This window comes from Brachyhypopomus gauderio, unplaced genomic scaffold, assembly GCF_052324685.1.
Source record: "Brachyhypopomus gauderio isolate BG-103 unplaced genomic scaffold, BGAUD_0.2 sc781, whole genome shotgun sequence".
Lineage (NCBI taxonomy): Eukaryota > Metazoa > Chordata > Actinopteri > Gymnotiformes > Hypopomidae > Brachyhypopomus > Brachyhypopomus gauderio.
The window spans coordinates 15,275-30,709 of record NW_027507601.1 but is presented as its reverse complement, the minus strand read 5'-3'; the positions used below and the strand labels follow the sequence as shown (position 1 = coordinate 30,709).

At 40.5% G+C, this 15,435-nt stretch overlaps 2 protein-coding genes and 1 long non-coding RNA gene across 3 annotated transcripts; 2 read left to right on the top strand and 1 right to left on the bottom strand.

Moving 5' to 3' along the window:
* Positions 1-2,022: 2,022 nt before the first annotated feature.
* LOC143508092 (uncharacterized) lies at positions 2,023-6,047 on the top strand. The gene is made up of 6 exons (XM_076996653.1): positions 2,023-2,155; positions 3,998-4,103; positions 4,267-4,409; positions 4,642-5,202; positions 5,347-5,410; positions 5,634-6,047. Exons 1-5 carry the CDS (start codon positions 2,135-2,137, stop codon positions 5,359-5,361), a joined length of 846 nt encoding a protein of 281 aa, XP_076852768.1. The 5' UTR covers positions 2,023-2,134; the 3' UTR covers positions 5,362-5,410; positions 5,634-6,047.
* Positions 6,048-9,028: 2,981 nt separating this feature from the next.
* LOC143508093 (uncharacterized) lies at positions 9,029-14,577 on the bottom strand. The gene is made up of 3 exons (XR_013129173.1): positions 14,031-14,577; positions 10,002-13,799; positions 9,029-9,786 (listed from the first exon to the last, which is right to left on the bottom strand). It is a non-coding gene; the product is annotated as an uncharacterized LOC143508093 (long non-coding RNA).
* Positions 11,361-13,455, top strand: LOC143508091 (uncharacterized). The gene is made up of 2 exons (XM_076996652.1): positions 11,361-11,496; positions 12,115-13,455. Exons 1-2 carry the CDS (start codon positions 11,375-11,377, stop codon positions 13,322-13,324), a joined length of 1,332 nt encoding a protein of 443 aa, XP_076852767.1. The 5' UTR covers positions 11,361-11,374; the 3' UTR covers positions 13,325-13,455.
* Positions 14,578-15,435: the final 858 nt, after the last annotated feature.

Below are 15,435 nucleotides of genomic sequence, written 5' to 3'. Positions count from 1 at the left end.
ATACAGCACCAAACTACTAAGCATTTTTGCCGTGTGTTATATTTGCAAAACGACACATTATATTTCCAGAATTATTTTCTGTATGAAAAATAAAATAATAAAATAAAGCCTTAATAGAGAATTTAAAAACGAACTGATAGTGAAAATGATTCCCAAAAGTTTTTACATAAACCGGATGTAAAAAAGGGACATCTTATTTTTAATAGTTGCATACTTTTTGTTGCAAAGCTAAAATATCAACAAAATCCAGTAGGCCCTACTCCAAAATCGCGATTAAGGCTTTTAAATACTTTTTAAGGGCCTTCATTTTTCCAATATTGATTTATCAACTTATAATACTTTTTAAGACCCTGCGGACACCCTGTACAACCACAAAATAAAAGCTACAATGGTGATGACACTTACATCAATTTTAGACACTTTTACTTTCTGTGATTTAAAGATTTGATTTTAAAGATTTGACCAACTTTATTTGGTTTAGAAGTGGTTTGTATGTCAAATTATTTTACGTTAATATTTAGTTTATTATAAATCTTGGTTGCCTAATTGTCACACTGATATAACAAAGTTGGGGATTCACCTCACCTTGTCAGTGATGCTAGTGAAATGCCAAATTATCCCCTTGAAAATTATAACCCTTGCAAATATAAATATATCTAGCTTTGGGATTATTAATAAGGCTAAATCGAGGTTAATGGTTATTGTAACTCTGTTAGTCCTCGACGACGTCTTGATGCTGATTCTAAATCAATATAAATATATAAAACACAAATATGGAATGGCGCTTTTAATTCATAGCGGTCCTTAAACTGTGGTGGTATAACGTTATATGCCATATCATATGACATAGGTAAATGACGGACGTAGTATGTTCGAGGTTATGAAAACTGCCCAGTCGCCTACTGAAAGAACGCACTGCTTTAAGATTTGAGTAGAACGTAATGCATTGAAATCTAGTGCCTACTACACGGCATTTCGGACGGAGCCACGGATCCTCCAACGTTAGAGCCTTAACATGAGGTTATCCGAATTGAGCATTTGGAACAGGTGAAGTGCACAGGTTTCTCCATGTAATCTGTCTGCGCAGTCCAAATACGATAGATAACCCCCCATAGACCATAAAATCTACAGTATTAATGCTGGAAGCATGTTTGGACTAACATATGTTTGAACTTTAATGACCTTTTATTTGAAACTTGGAGGGACTCTGAGATTTTGCCTCTGTGATTTGTTGAAGCTCTTTGGGTATGTCCCCTTTATCAGAAACAGGTATCGTGTCCCACTTCTACTCAATTGCACGTTTAACTGAACATCGAAGAAATGACTGCGATGAGTGCAAGCGTCATTAACATTTCATGGTTATTTACTTGTATTTAATAAAATTGATTCAAAATGTAAAATAGCCAAACTGAACGAACGTCAAAGGTTAAGAAGTGCTATTTTCAAGGTCAGTCAACTAAAACCATTTAGGATGGAATGATAAAAGAGAGCACAGTTATTTACTGGCAAGGATAAAACAAACTGACTAGCAGACATTTGGAACCTCCACGTATTAGAAACAAAGCAGTAGTGATATTTCTCAGGTCTTTCCGAGGATATTCACAAAAATATTTAATAATTGTTGACAAAAAAGTAAATGGCAAAATAAATGGACAGTCCTCATTGTGAATTCAAGAGAAAAAATGCTGAAACGCAAAATTATAGGTGTACGTTGTACACTGACATGAAAATACCTAAGTAAGACATTCGATGGGTAGCACAGATTTTTATAACACCGGAGTGGATCTGATACATGTTCCAGGGCCAGAGTGGGTGTGATAAATGTCCCGGCCCAAACTACTGAGATTAACATGGGCCAGCCCAATGTGATTTGCACTTGAAGACTCGGCCAATTAGTAGTTTTAGTTATTATCTAACTGTCACTATGACAACACGGGCAATTAGTAGTTTTAGTTATTATCCAACTGCGTCCCTACGACAACACGGCATATGAAGTCACAATGCAGGAGACCTATAAAAGTCGCCACAGACAGTGTTTAATTTAACCACAGATGGTTCGATCGTCACGGAGGTTGAAGTAGCTACTACAGCGGTTCACCGATATCTTGTGCGAGTAAAGGAGTGACTATTGATCATGTTTAAACTAATGATGAGGGTAAGTTCATGTTCCTTTGAGCTTTTTCCATAATCTCACTTTAGTCCGAGTAAGTTCGAGAGAGCCGCTTCCCAGTCTATTTATTGAAAATTACATTCCTCGTCGAGACAGTTCTCTAAAGTTGCTTTGTAGCAACAGTGATTGTAGAATATTGCACAAAAATAGAACTAAATTGCTTTCGACCACAAATGGCGACTCAGATTAACATTAATTATCCGGTTACATCCCAGTTACTTCATTTTACGGCCTCTTATCACATTTAAGATGTGTAACCAATTAATATTGGTTATTAACCATCTGAGGTCATTATTAAGATAGATTAATATTCTCTCCTTGAGAGTCCAGCGGTGTTGAGAAAAAAAATCAAATTATAAAATGTTCGTATTCCCCCTATCCTGTCTGCGCGGATGTCCGCAGCCTGTATTATTTTCACAGAAAAGGGTAGCATTCTACAACGTGTTTAATGCATAATGTAGCCTACTTAAGATAAAGGGTTGTATAACACGCATGGTTTTATTTAGAAACACACATTAGAAAGCACTACATAGGCCTAGCTCATGAACATATTGCTAATTAATGATTGTGCCGTAGCGCAGTTTCCGAAATTCAATGGTGGCGTGGAATGACGTTATTTGTTGGTCTTTAGGGTGTCGCACATCTTAACAAGGCTGCTACTGGCCCACTACAAAACTTTAAAAATCCTTATGCACAACGTTACTCAGAAATTAATCTATTCGTGAGCCAAAATCAACACATTGGCTTTCAAAATATGATGTACGCCCCCCACCCATCCCGTCTGAGCAGTCCAAATACGATAGACCAGTGATTCTCAACTGGTGGGTCGCGGACACGTTCTGGGTGGGTCGCGGACAGCTTGTAAAAAAATTAATATAGAGGCACCCGTCAGACATGCCAGGGCTTCAGATTGCGACTAAAATCGTCGCAATCACGACCATGAATATTAATTTGCGAGTAATATTTATGGTAACCCTAATTATAAATTATTTCACTCGCCACTGGCGACAGCCGATACAACAGCATTATTTTTTTATGGGTAAGGATTTTTTGTAATTGGAAAAATTTCCATCATTTTCTTTTGAGTTTGTATTTTAAAAGTTAAACGATAGACTCCAGCTCCCGCTCACATGTTCGTCTCTGCCCATCAACAAATGCAGGAATCCGATCACCAGCATGACTCGCAAAACGGAGCTGAAACTTGAGCACTAAGCGTTGAAAATGGCCAAGCGAAAAATATCGCATTTTTTCCACACAGTCTACATCTCTGTCGGACACAAAGAGGACACTTCTTTATAACTGTACATAATTTTAAGTTAATTGGGATCAAAAGTCACTCGTATGCATACTAGGAAACAAGTTTGTTTCAGGTTAGAGTATTCGGAATTTTCTTCAATAACTAAGACAGTATTGGCAAAAGTGCTATAATAAAATTCTTGTTTCTGGCAACCAAGACAAACATCTACAACTTTGTTTACGTCAGGAATAGACGTATTCTAAATGTGCAACTTTCATCACTGCAACGTCTAAGGCAACCGTCTACAAATGACCTTAACACAGACGCAAGTGGCGGTCGTGAAGGCCCCAGAGCACTACACACTGTTTTTTGTAATAATTTCAATAGCTTATAAACGGTCCTTCATAAGACCACCAAACAAGTTGTATTGCATAAAGTGCATGGTGTTACGGCAACCGACAACGTTTTTTTAAAAAGTGGGTCGCGACTTAATGACCATGAGGATAAAGTGGGTCCCGGGCTGAGACCAGTTGAGAACCCTTGCGATAGTCATCATGAAACTCATTTTTTCTTCATTTTCTCTACTACAGTCTAAGAAAGCTGGGCCAACAGAAGAGCTTCCTGAGGGCTGTGATGTGTCGGCCCCCAGTGTGAAAAACAAGCAGGCAAAGAAAGACCATAGCAGATGGTTTTCAGGTGAGATTTAGCGTGATTACATGTTACCAAAACGTGATGCATTACGAGGTTATTTATTCATAACTATAATTTTCCACAATTTATGTTTTTAGTGACATTTCCTTATGTGCATCATTAGTGTCTGCCTCATAGATGCTTAAAGTAAATGTTTCTTTCACCACAGCTATTTGCTGTACTAGAGTGGAGGAGGCAGTGATGGAGGAGCTCAACACTCCTCCATGTGGGAAAAGTGGTGGAGTCGTATCCACCTCTGGGATTAATCCAGCTGTTCTAACTGAAGAGCTGAGGAATACACTGCCAAGCAATGTGAGTACCAATCTCTGTATCTCTGTCTTCCTATCTGCCTGTGTGTCTGAGTTACCATAGCAACATGAGCCTTTGGCCATGTCTGGTCAGACCTTCACAACATTAGATGTTCTTTACATTAGCATTTTACTTAAAGAAATAATCAGCTTAAGGTTAAAAAAAGGTAATAATTAAAAATCATTAAGCTTTTGGATACTGATGAACTTTTTACACTTTCCTTTAACCTAACTAGATGAAAATGGAGGATTTGATTGAAGTGCTGGAAAAAATCTCGGCATGGGTCAAAGTGGCAGTGAAGGAGGTGGTTGCTCAGGACCTCATCCCTATAGTGAGGAACCTGATGCTGGAAAGGATTGCGGCTCTGGACCGAGTAAAAGCACAAATGAGCTGCAGGGGTACTCGGTCAGTGCTGTCGGATACTGACCTTTCTGAGGAGGCACTCCAGTCGGGCATCGTGAGGAGATTTGTGAAGACTGCTTCAGAAACTTTTCTCCAAGAACGCCTTGGGTTGACATCCTGGACCAAGCCCGACACTGATCACTACGGTTCTAGAAGCGCATCTGTGACGGAGGCTGACGTGGAAGTGAAGCTGTCACTACAGAGATGCTGCTCAGAGCTGTCAGCTCTGATTGCCCTCACTCTGTTCGGTGATGTCGCTGGCATCACCATCTCTTGGACAGAACAGGACCATACAGGCTCCGCTCTGCAGAGTGCAGCACAGACAGTGGACGTGGGGCTGGAGAAGAAATCTTGGTGGTTCAGGTTTCCAAGATTTCTGAAGCTGAGATTCAAGGTATCTGTTTTTAAAATGTATTTATTCCCAGTCACACCATTAGCTTTAGATTCTGCTCTTCTGAATGATTTTCAACCATACATTTATGCTACCGTCAATCATATTTTGAATGATTTTATATCAAATTGTCTGCTCTTTTTAAAGAAACGGACAACCTAAGTGCATGTTCACACGGAGGACCAGGTGGTGGACAGACATATTCCAGATGGTACGCATTTTAGTATTTCTTTGGTGAAGTTTAATTCATGACAGTATTATGTATAAAGAAGTGAGGGGTCCATGGTATAGTAGTCTTCCATGGTTTAGTTGTGTTCTATGGTTTAGTAGTCTTTCCTGCTGCACAACTAATAGGGCATGAACAACAATGACAACAGCATGGAAGACTACACACAGCATCCCTCTCACGCCGTCTGTTTGCTTTGACTTTGCAGGTTTCCAGTCTACCAGTGCTGAAGCACCATCCACCTCTGACAAGACCATCTCTAAGCTCAGGAGAAAGTCGACGCATTCCAGATTGGCAACAGCTTTCTCAAAGATCTGCAGAAAATGAGGGGAAAACACCTACTTGGGTGATATTGCTGGAAGTAGAAAATGTTATTCAATTAAAATGGGGGAAAAAAAAAGAAAACCAGACTGCTTCATTGTGATACCTGCATGACAGAAGGCAACATGCATTGTGTCCTGGTCCACAAACTTCATTACTCCTCTTGTCCTGGAAGTCTGGGTGAAGATCAGGTTGCACAGCTGTCTGTGGTTTCTACTCCAGGAAGAAGCACTGGAGACCTACATGATGGAGAGTAAGAAAGAGACAGAAAAGCAAAATAAAGACTTTGATGGGGTCAGAGACCTGACCCATCACCTGGACTGTGTGTATGTGTATATATAAAAGAGGAATAACTCACTAGAGGTCCTTTGTCCTCAGGGGGGGAGGGCCGTCTTCCAGGGCTTCCCTGGTGCTGGCCGGTAGAGCCCACGGTCATCTGCAGAAGGGGGGGAGGCAGGTCCTACTGAACCTGTAGGAGGAGGACAGGAAAAGTTGTAATGCTGAATGTGATGTATAGCAAACAATAGCATACAGTTATGTTTGTGTATGTTGTACGTGTTTCAATGGCGACGTATGTAGTCCTGCTCCAACGTAGATGATAGAGTCTAACAAAGTTGGGGCCGGGGATACTCATTTAAATGCAGAGCATAGGATCTTTCAAGGGAGAACTTCACGGGGGCAGCGAGTGTGGCCAGACATGCCGCTAAGCTTTTACTGCACAGTTTTACCAATGTTTTATCCGGTTTAAGGGACTATGTTCATGTGTGTGCTGCACAAATTAAAAAAACAATGGGTGAGGTCTATCGTTGGAGTCAAGCCTGATGACAAGGCATCTCCACAAAGACCAAACATAGTTCAATGTTTTCCTGAAAAGTTGGGGAGATGTGTTAGGGTTACACAAACCTCAAAAGATGAAACATTAAACAGAGTGTTAGGGGCAAAGAGAAGAAGGGGCAGATGCACAACCCCCCACGTGGGTGATCAGTCCATGTGAGTCCCAACAGTCCAACATCTAGTCCTCATGTTATGGGGAAAACCGACTTCATCTGAAAAACACACAAATACATACAAACATTTGTTTTTATGTGGAAAAGTAAAAGGCATGATACATAGTGAGATTAGAACTTTGTATAAGAATCTATTAAAATGCTGTGTAGGTGATTAAAAGCCTGGAGGTGGGCGTGGAGGGGGTCCTCTTGATGTGTCAGGACTGGTGGAGAAAACAGCAGGGTCCGGTGTCTCCAGGGTCTGGGTGTGATTAGACTCATGTGACCTGAAAAGGCCATCTGAACCGATGGAGACACCCTTATACGTCACAGAAACTTCTGATTGCTGAAAAACACAAATAAGAGTAAAAATAAGTGAAGATGCCTTTAGGAATCATTTTCTAAATACCCCATAAGTAAGTCTAAATGTAATCAGGTATGAGGATGCACTAACCTGAAAGATATTCTGCACAGATGACGACGTTGACTGCGTGCACAGGTATATCGTTGCTTCTGTGATGCTGGATTCCCTCCGCTGAATTAACAGAGGACATGCTGATGAGTGTGATTAAGAACGGGACATGCTAGTTTAAAATGCATTTATCCAAGACTCTTACTTATCTTGATGCAGGCCACGGCTTTAGCGTTGGCAAAGTAGTGGAGGGTGAGCTACAAATGCATAGAAAATGTTAGGTTGAAGGACATCAACTGTGGCAAGTCCATTCTCACTGAAACTGAGAACCTGTTCCCATGACTCACCTCTGCATCTATGTTGTAAAATACATTGTTGAGCACCCACCAGTGCTCACTCTCCTGCCCCCTGTAGGCAGATTTGTGCTGGAGCGTCACCTCCACCACCTGCAGTCATGCAGAAAAAAAACTTTACCACTGAAATGGACAAAGCTCTTATAAACTGCTTATACTTATATCTGCCAAAAAGCCAGTAATACACATTAAATTCTGAAGGGAACCTTTGTAGCTGACGAAAACGTCTGTGAGAAGGTGAAGGCATACGCCCTGTGTGCTCTGTGCAACGCTTGCTGAGCATGACGCCTCGACTGTGGAGAAAACCAAAAACTTACTTTGCGAGACAAATATGTGCAAAACCAGCATTTTACAATAATTGTGACCAGAGCCTCGCAAAAATAAATAATGGATGCTAGTAGTTCTGCACACAAACTTCCATAAACAAAATGAATCTGGCTAAGAGAATATCCACGAAGTAAATAGCCAGCTCCCTCTCGGATCGGGGAATGGGGCATTAAAGAAGTCGGTGTAATACACACGTTGGTCCACCCGGCGTGCCGTGTCAGTTACACGTTTTTGTATGCCTGAAACGTGAAATGCACACGCTGACATAAAACGACTGAAAATGGACAAATACCCGTATGATGACGACGGAGACGCCGTGACGCTCTCATTTTTGCTCAGGTATTACATGCTCAATGGTTGTAGGTTAGTATGTTTTGGTAATCTCTATTAAATCGTATTAATCATTTTTTGATTGAAGTGTTTAGGATTTCAGTTAATGTAACACAAATAGTGACATAATTTAGCCGCCCACACTCACTTACAGCGTAGATCTTTATGGGTATCTAGGTATGTAGCTAGCTCTGAAATCCCATAGCTTCCTATCTAGCTAATGAAGACGTATCTGCATTTATGCAAATACACATTAAGTATCTCCCACTAGCTAAATTTTCAGATCTAGCTAGCCAGCTAGTTAGATAAACATTTTTCAGTGTAATTATGATAAAACATTCAACTTTAACAAAATACAACTACATGACAGTTGTAGGTATGAAGTCGACGTTCAAGGGTATAGGATAGTGTAGATAATAATCAAAGAGCCAAACAGATTTCTTTATTTTTACGTCTCTACCCTTGAAGTGTCTCATAATTTTACATAGCCTAGCTACACTGATTGCATGTCCTGTTTATTTCTGATTCATAAATGAGAGTATGCTAGAATTATTTGGACCTACTTGGTCTTTTAGACGATTTTAGAATGAAGGTTTAGCATGATTTACTGCTTTACCAATCAACTGGGTTAAGGTACAGTTGCACAAATTGTCACTATTTGCATGGGTACTAAGAATGAATCTTTCGAAATTGTTTTAAGGGGCATTGACTAATTCTCTGTCTGTGTGTGTGTGTGTGTATTTAGAAATGCCCGGACGTGGAACTACCTTCAAGAAGTGTGTGGCTTGCCACAATTTAATTAATATTGCTTGCAAAGTTTGCACATCATGTACAGCAAAACAACCATCTAAATTAAGACAAAAAAAAAAAAAAACTTGACCATAAACGTACGGAATGGGTTCAGGCCCATAAAAGAAATCACACAGCATCACACATAAAAGATGAAGCTTCACTACTGGTATGTGATTGATTTTCATTCTACAGATTTGAAATAATATGGAAAATTATAAATTAGCATTTTAGTGCAAATTATTCACTTTTTGGGGGTGATTGTTTTAGCTTGAGAAATTACAGGCTCTGGGAATACGAGCAGTAATGTTTTTATCAGAGCCTGGAAGGAAGACTGGCTCCTGGGTGTTAGAGACTCTGTCCCCCAGGTGTCAATTTACAGAGACATTGTCTGCCTGTTTAAAAAGAATGCAGTCCCTATTTGACATGGTAGTCCAAGGTAAGAATATTCTGATGTCCTATATCCTGAGTTCTATACTAAAATAATGTGCTGGGGCGTAAGCACAGATAATGCAGATATTGGCCTAACTAGCTTGCCTAACATATCACTTCCATATAAATGTGATTACACTTTTTTCCTTAAATGTAGGATGGATTCATATTGGAGTCCAGGGGCTAGGAGTAGCAGCAACAGCTGTCCAGGGGCCAGCAGCAGTTGTCCAGGGGCCAGCAGCAGTTGTCCAGGGGCCAGCAGCAGTTGTCCAGGGGCCAGCAGCAGCAGTTCAGGGGCCAGCAGCAGTTCAGGGGACAGCAGCAGTTCAGGGCGCAGTAGTAGCAGGTTTGATGCCTCTTATTTTTATTTTTACTTTTTTCTTGTAGTAGAGGTAATTGCAGTCTGTCCACCTTTTAGAAAGAGGATCAAAAATTAACAGGTGTGTTATTTTTAATTCCATACACTCTAACCAATGATTGAGTTTTCACATATCTTATTTTCAACAGTGCGCTGCTCATTTGTGTAAATTACAATGAGTGATTTAATATTGAGTAAGAGTGTGTCTTACTGGGCCCATTCAGCGTTTTGAGGCATCTCAGACTTCTGTACGTTTTGGTGATTTTACCTTTATCATGCTCTGTTTATCCCCTTCTCTGTCTGTCTTGGTATTCCATGTGTCCATGTTTTGGTTTTCCCATGTGTTCTGCCACACCCCTGTCATTTGTAACTCCACCTTCTCATCATTTTCAGTTGTGTCTTGTTTAGTTCCTAAGTTTCTCTTTAGTATCTGGTGTGTGCTTTGTTCAAGTCATGTCTCTTCGATCTTGTTTTTTGTTCCTTATATGATTGCCCTCCTGATATGACCCTTGACTGCTATAACTCAGGGTTCCCGCGGGGTCTTAAAAAGTCTTAAAATGTCTGAAATTCAAAACTTTAAATTTAAGGCCTTAAAAGACTTAAAAAACAGCCAGATTTTCATCCAAGGTCTTAAATTTAATTTAGTCAGGTCTTAAAATTTTACCTTAGTTAATTTTAGAAAAGTGTAGTTTAATCGAAACGTCCGGAAGTCAGTTCTGTGTTGTCTGTGTTTGTGCGGGGCTACAGGTGTTGGTACGTGTTAATTAATTAAACTACAAAACCCATAATAACCGCAGGCAGGAAACGGTCCTTGTCACGAAAAGCCTTCACGCAATTTTGTGCCTCATCCCCGCCGTCTTCGCTATCGTCAGTGCCGGTGTTCTGTCGATTTTTCCTACCCATCGAAAATTCATACCAAGGCTTACTGCGCATGCGCAAGTCGCTTTTACGTCACTATTTTGGTGGCCGCCTACTACACCCATCGATTTTTCCTGCCTGCTAGCGAATTTCAACAGTGCAGTACTATTTAGTCCTTTCAATAGTGCAGTAAGTTAATTTCTTGTTTATAATTCCTTCTTTGTTTGCAATTGCTATGTTTTCAACTGTGCATTAAGTTAACTAGTTGATTAAAATGTTTTAAACAGCGCCGTTTTACTACCTGTTATTACCTATTTATAGGGACTTGGATATTTCCGCATGATAATGATTGAGCCGTGTAATAATACACTAATACGCAAAATAAAACTTTTATTTTAAAGCTCATCCTACTTTTTAAACGCTGATTTGCGCTACATTACAACGTTTCCATAAGGTAAACAAACTAGAGATACGTCTACAATACTACTTTTTAAACACTGATTTGCACTACATTACAACGTTTCCATAAGGTAAACAAACTAAGAGATACGTCTACAAATACTACTTTTTAAACGCTGGTTTGCGCTACATTACGACGTTTCCATAAGGTAAACAAACTAAGAGATACGTCTACAAATACGCGATGCCAACGGACACGGTAGGAACATTCGACAAGGTAGGAAAATTCGACAGACTAGTCTATGGGGTTGTTAAGCTGTGACGCATCATCTTTGCGAAACTTCACGTCCGGGTCCAAACACTCGCTGCATTGAGTCCCTTAATATGCCGCAGTGCTGTGTGCCCTGCTGTTTTAACAGATCCGAGTCTAAAACAACGACCCTTTTGTCTTTCTACCGCTTTCCTTGCAATGAGAAAGAGAGAAGAAAATGGGTGCAGTTGATAAGGTAAGTTCTATTTCTAAAAAAAATCTTGACAGTGCCTCCGTGGGCGCTAATGCTAGCTAGCTAACCCCACAGAGAAAAAAAAGCCAACTTGCCCCTTTTTGGATTGCTTGATATTCTAGCTATGGGTTTAATACAATGTTTCTTGCCACATACAGATATTTTAGTTCTTGTTTTGTTTTATTTGTTGTCCAGCTAAAGTAAAACTAAAGTAAAGATAGCTCTGGTTAACTTAGCTAGTGGCGCTAACACTAGCTAGATTAGCTAGCTCGTAAAAGGCAACACCAGGATATCTTTTCGGATATCCTTGATATATTGTATGGATACACACACAACAGTTAGCTGATCAGGAGTGTCCGTAAAAATACCAAGCAAAAATACAGCTGATGCTACTGTTGCATCCTATATTTACCTTTTTCAGTATGCATATACATTACTGCTTAGCCCGTTTCCATTAGTTTATTACTGCCGTACACTTACCATACATAATTCTCACATTTTATTGCAATATATATATATACACACACAATTTTATAAGGTCCTTATTTCTTTAGCACTTTGTTAGAGGAACCCAAGTAAGCTGTGACTAATGATTAATGATAATTTTTTCTTCTTTTACAGACGTGAAAACTTCACCCCAAACTGCAACTCCAGGGTGTGTAGTTGGCACTTTCCCAATGGCAAAGCTGCTGGACCTTCGCGATTCGCTTGGAACCAGGGAAAGGCTTTTCATTTTCCTGACCACCCCAGCAATCCCCCTAAGCAGAAGAAGCAGATTGTCCCTTCCAGTGATGATGCAACAGACACAGGACACACAGCTGACATGGCAACCCCACAAACCCCTACTACATCCCAACCAAGTCTTGTCATGCTTGAGGTTGAGAATGACATGCTTAGAGAAGAGAACAAAAAATTGAAAGAACAGTTGGAGAAACAAAAGCAAACCTTTTCTTTCAGTCAGATTTCCTCCCATCCTAACAAAGTCCAATACTACACTGGATTACCTGATGCTGCCACAGTATTTTTTTTGGAAGCACTTCTTTCTAGATTTGAGCTACAGTATCATTCTGATTGGACTGTCCAAATTATGCCCCTTATTGATCAGTTACTCCTTACTTTGATGAAGCTTAAATTGAATTGTGGCCATGTAGACCTTGCAACAAGGTTTAATTGTAGCACAGCAACTGTAACTAACATCTTTACCACCATCATCTGTGCTCTGTATGATATTTTGTATGTCGGTCTACTTGAAAACATCCCCTCCACGGCCAAGAATCAGACTTCGCTGCCAGACTGCTTCCGACCTTTTCCTAACTGTAGAATAGTCCTTGACTGCACAGAGGTTGCTGTCTCCAACACAGAGAGGCTTGACACACAGTGTCATTTGTACAGCCACTACAAAGGACGGACCACGCTAAAGGCTCTAATTGGTGTGGCTCCCAATGGTGTGATTACTTTTGCCAGTAACCTGTACGGTGGGAGCGCCTCAGACAAGTCAATAACAGCTGACAGTGGACTTCTCCAACATCTACAAGCAGGTGATCTGGTTATTGCAGACAAGGGCTTCACAATTCGGGACATTTTGCCAGAGGGAGTTCTTCTTAACACCCCGTCTTTCTTGCTCAACGGACAGTTTACACAGGAGGAAGTAAACAATAACAGACTTATCTCCTGTGCAAGGATACATGTGGAGCGGTCTATTCAGAGGCTGAAACTGTTTTGCATTTTGGACCACATCCCTTACCAGTACAGGAAAAATGTTAACAAGATACTGAAAGTATGTGTGTGTCTTACAAATTTGCAAACCCCAATTCTCCGTGAAATTCAATGAAATATCTGATGTATGTAAATCAGTTAGCAGGACAGTGGCAAATTAAAACATGTTTACAATTATTGTGACTGAAGAATGATTTACACAACTTTGCAGAAAACCTTTATTAAAAAAGTAAAACCAGATTAAAATGTTTGTCTTTTTTACATTCAGGTAAATGTACATTCAGATGTAGGTTGCCTTGGATCTGATGCCAATAGTGGTGAGTTTGTTTTAGTTTGAGGGAACTTGTCTCTTCATCCAGCTCTAGAAAAAAGTCTCTCTTACTCTCTGCTGCCTGCTGGACAGTCTTAGTTCTGGCGGACCATGGGCATTTCACCTCAATGATGCAGTCATCAGACACTGTCCCATCTGGAGATCCACCAAGTAGACCACTGTCAGACAGGAACAATCCCCTCTCCTGGATCACCACACCAGCGTCCGCTGTGTACTGCTGCTTTGCCCGCGACTCATGTAGGATTCCCCAATCACATGCCTTTAATAAAAACACAGTCACTTACTCTTAGATACACATAACTTAAGTTGAAATATTCATGAAGACCCACAACTTACTTTAGATCCTTCTTTGAGGTTGTACTGGCCAAGCAGTGTTTTGAATAAGGAAGGGGGGTAAGATTTCCAGGTTTGGAAACCGCAACTTAAAACTGCATAGCGTTAAGCTAATAAACCATGCAACATTGACATCAATTGCAAATTATTTACTAACCTCGTGATGTGGATGGGGCCATCTCAGATACTCTCTTGGCTGCAATTTCGTCCGTTTTCGGTGTCTTCGCCCTTTTCCACACGCATTCTACATCGGTGCGGGACACGTTTTTCTCCACCCAAATCAACAAGGCTGCCATATGATGGCACTTGTCTTTACCGATTGGGCAAACGCAGCTGCTGTACCTCACTGCCTGACCCTCAACGTGTACCTGTATTAAACGTTATTTGACCCATACTCACTTCAGTCACCACACCTCAACCTCAATTCACCTCAACTCACCTCAACCTCGTAAATCGTCTTTTTCATGGACGCCTGGACTCTACCCCTAAATATACCACCTGGGAGAACAGATACACTTAGTACTCTATTGGAGTTGAAAGAGTTTAGACCTTTTTTAACCCTCAATGGTGCCTCACTAAAGAACGAAGTTATCGTAAACAGGTTTACAGGCTCCGCCATCCTTGTTTGTTTGGACCCGGAAGCGGCTGAAACGTCACGCGTGTCGTCACACTTAACAAGCGGATAAATACTCGCTGCCAGCTGATACGGTAGGAAAATTCGACAAAGTAGGAAAATCCGACAGAACACCGGGTCCCGCCGGACTCCACCGCAGTATCACTAGTGCTTCGGCTAATGATATTCGGGCTACATTAGGATAGAGTGACGGCAATGTTCCCTGGTTCGAATATCGCGAAAAAGTTTTCGTGTGGACTAAACAAATCGCATATATAGCTAGATTTGGCTTGGCAGACTTCATCAAGAGAGAGTTGATACGCTCTTACCGGGCCGTATGTGTTAATGTTCGATGAAAGCTTTAATTCAACCACAAAATCCAAACGGCTGGATCTTCATGTTCGGTTCTGGAGCAATGGATATGTGCAATCGAGGTACATGGGCTCTCATTTCATGGGCCATGAAACAGCGCAGGATCTACCAAAACTTATCAAAGTAAGTGATCCTTACTTATGCTCCACTTATGTCTTCTTTTCAATGTGTTAACCATTTTATACAATTAGGCTACAATACAAAAACATCTCAGAACCATGTACTGTCCATGGCATTGAGTTAGAGAAATGTTTCAATGCATGCTAAATCCCAGCTAGAGGAAATAAAAATATATTTACTGTGTTAAATCATGTAAAATAAAAAAAAACAACAACTATGCCCTGTAGATGGGTTATGTCATGTTTTGAAACATGTTCCACTGTCCCATGCTCTGTTTCATGGATTGCACATGGTTTTATTTACATTGGACTGATGTATTGCCTTTTAGTGGGCATATATACATAGGGTAAAAACAGGTAGTGTGTCCCAACGTTTTCAATGTTAACATTCAAATTCATATTCAGCATGGCTAGACAAAGTAAGTTGGTTTCATCGGGATAATAAATAGAAAAGAAGG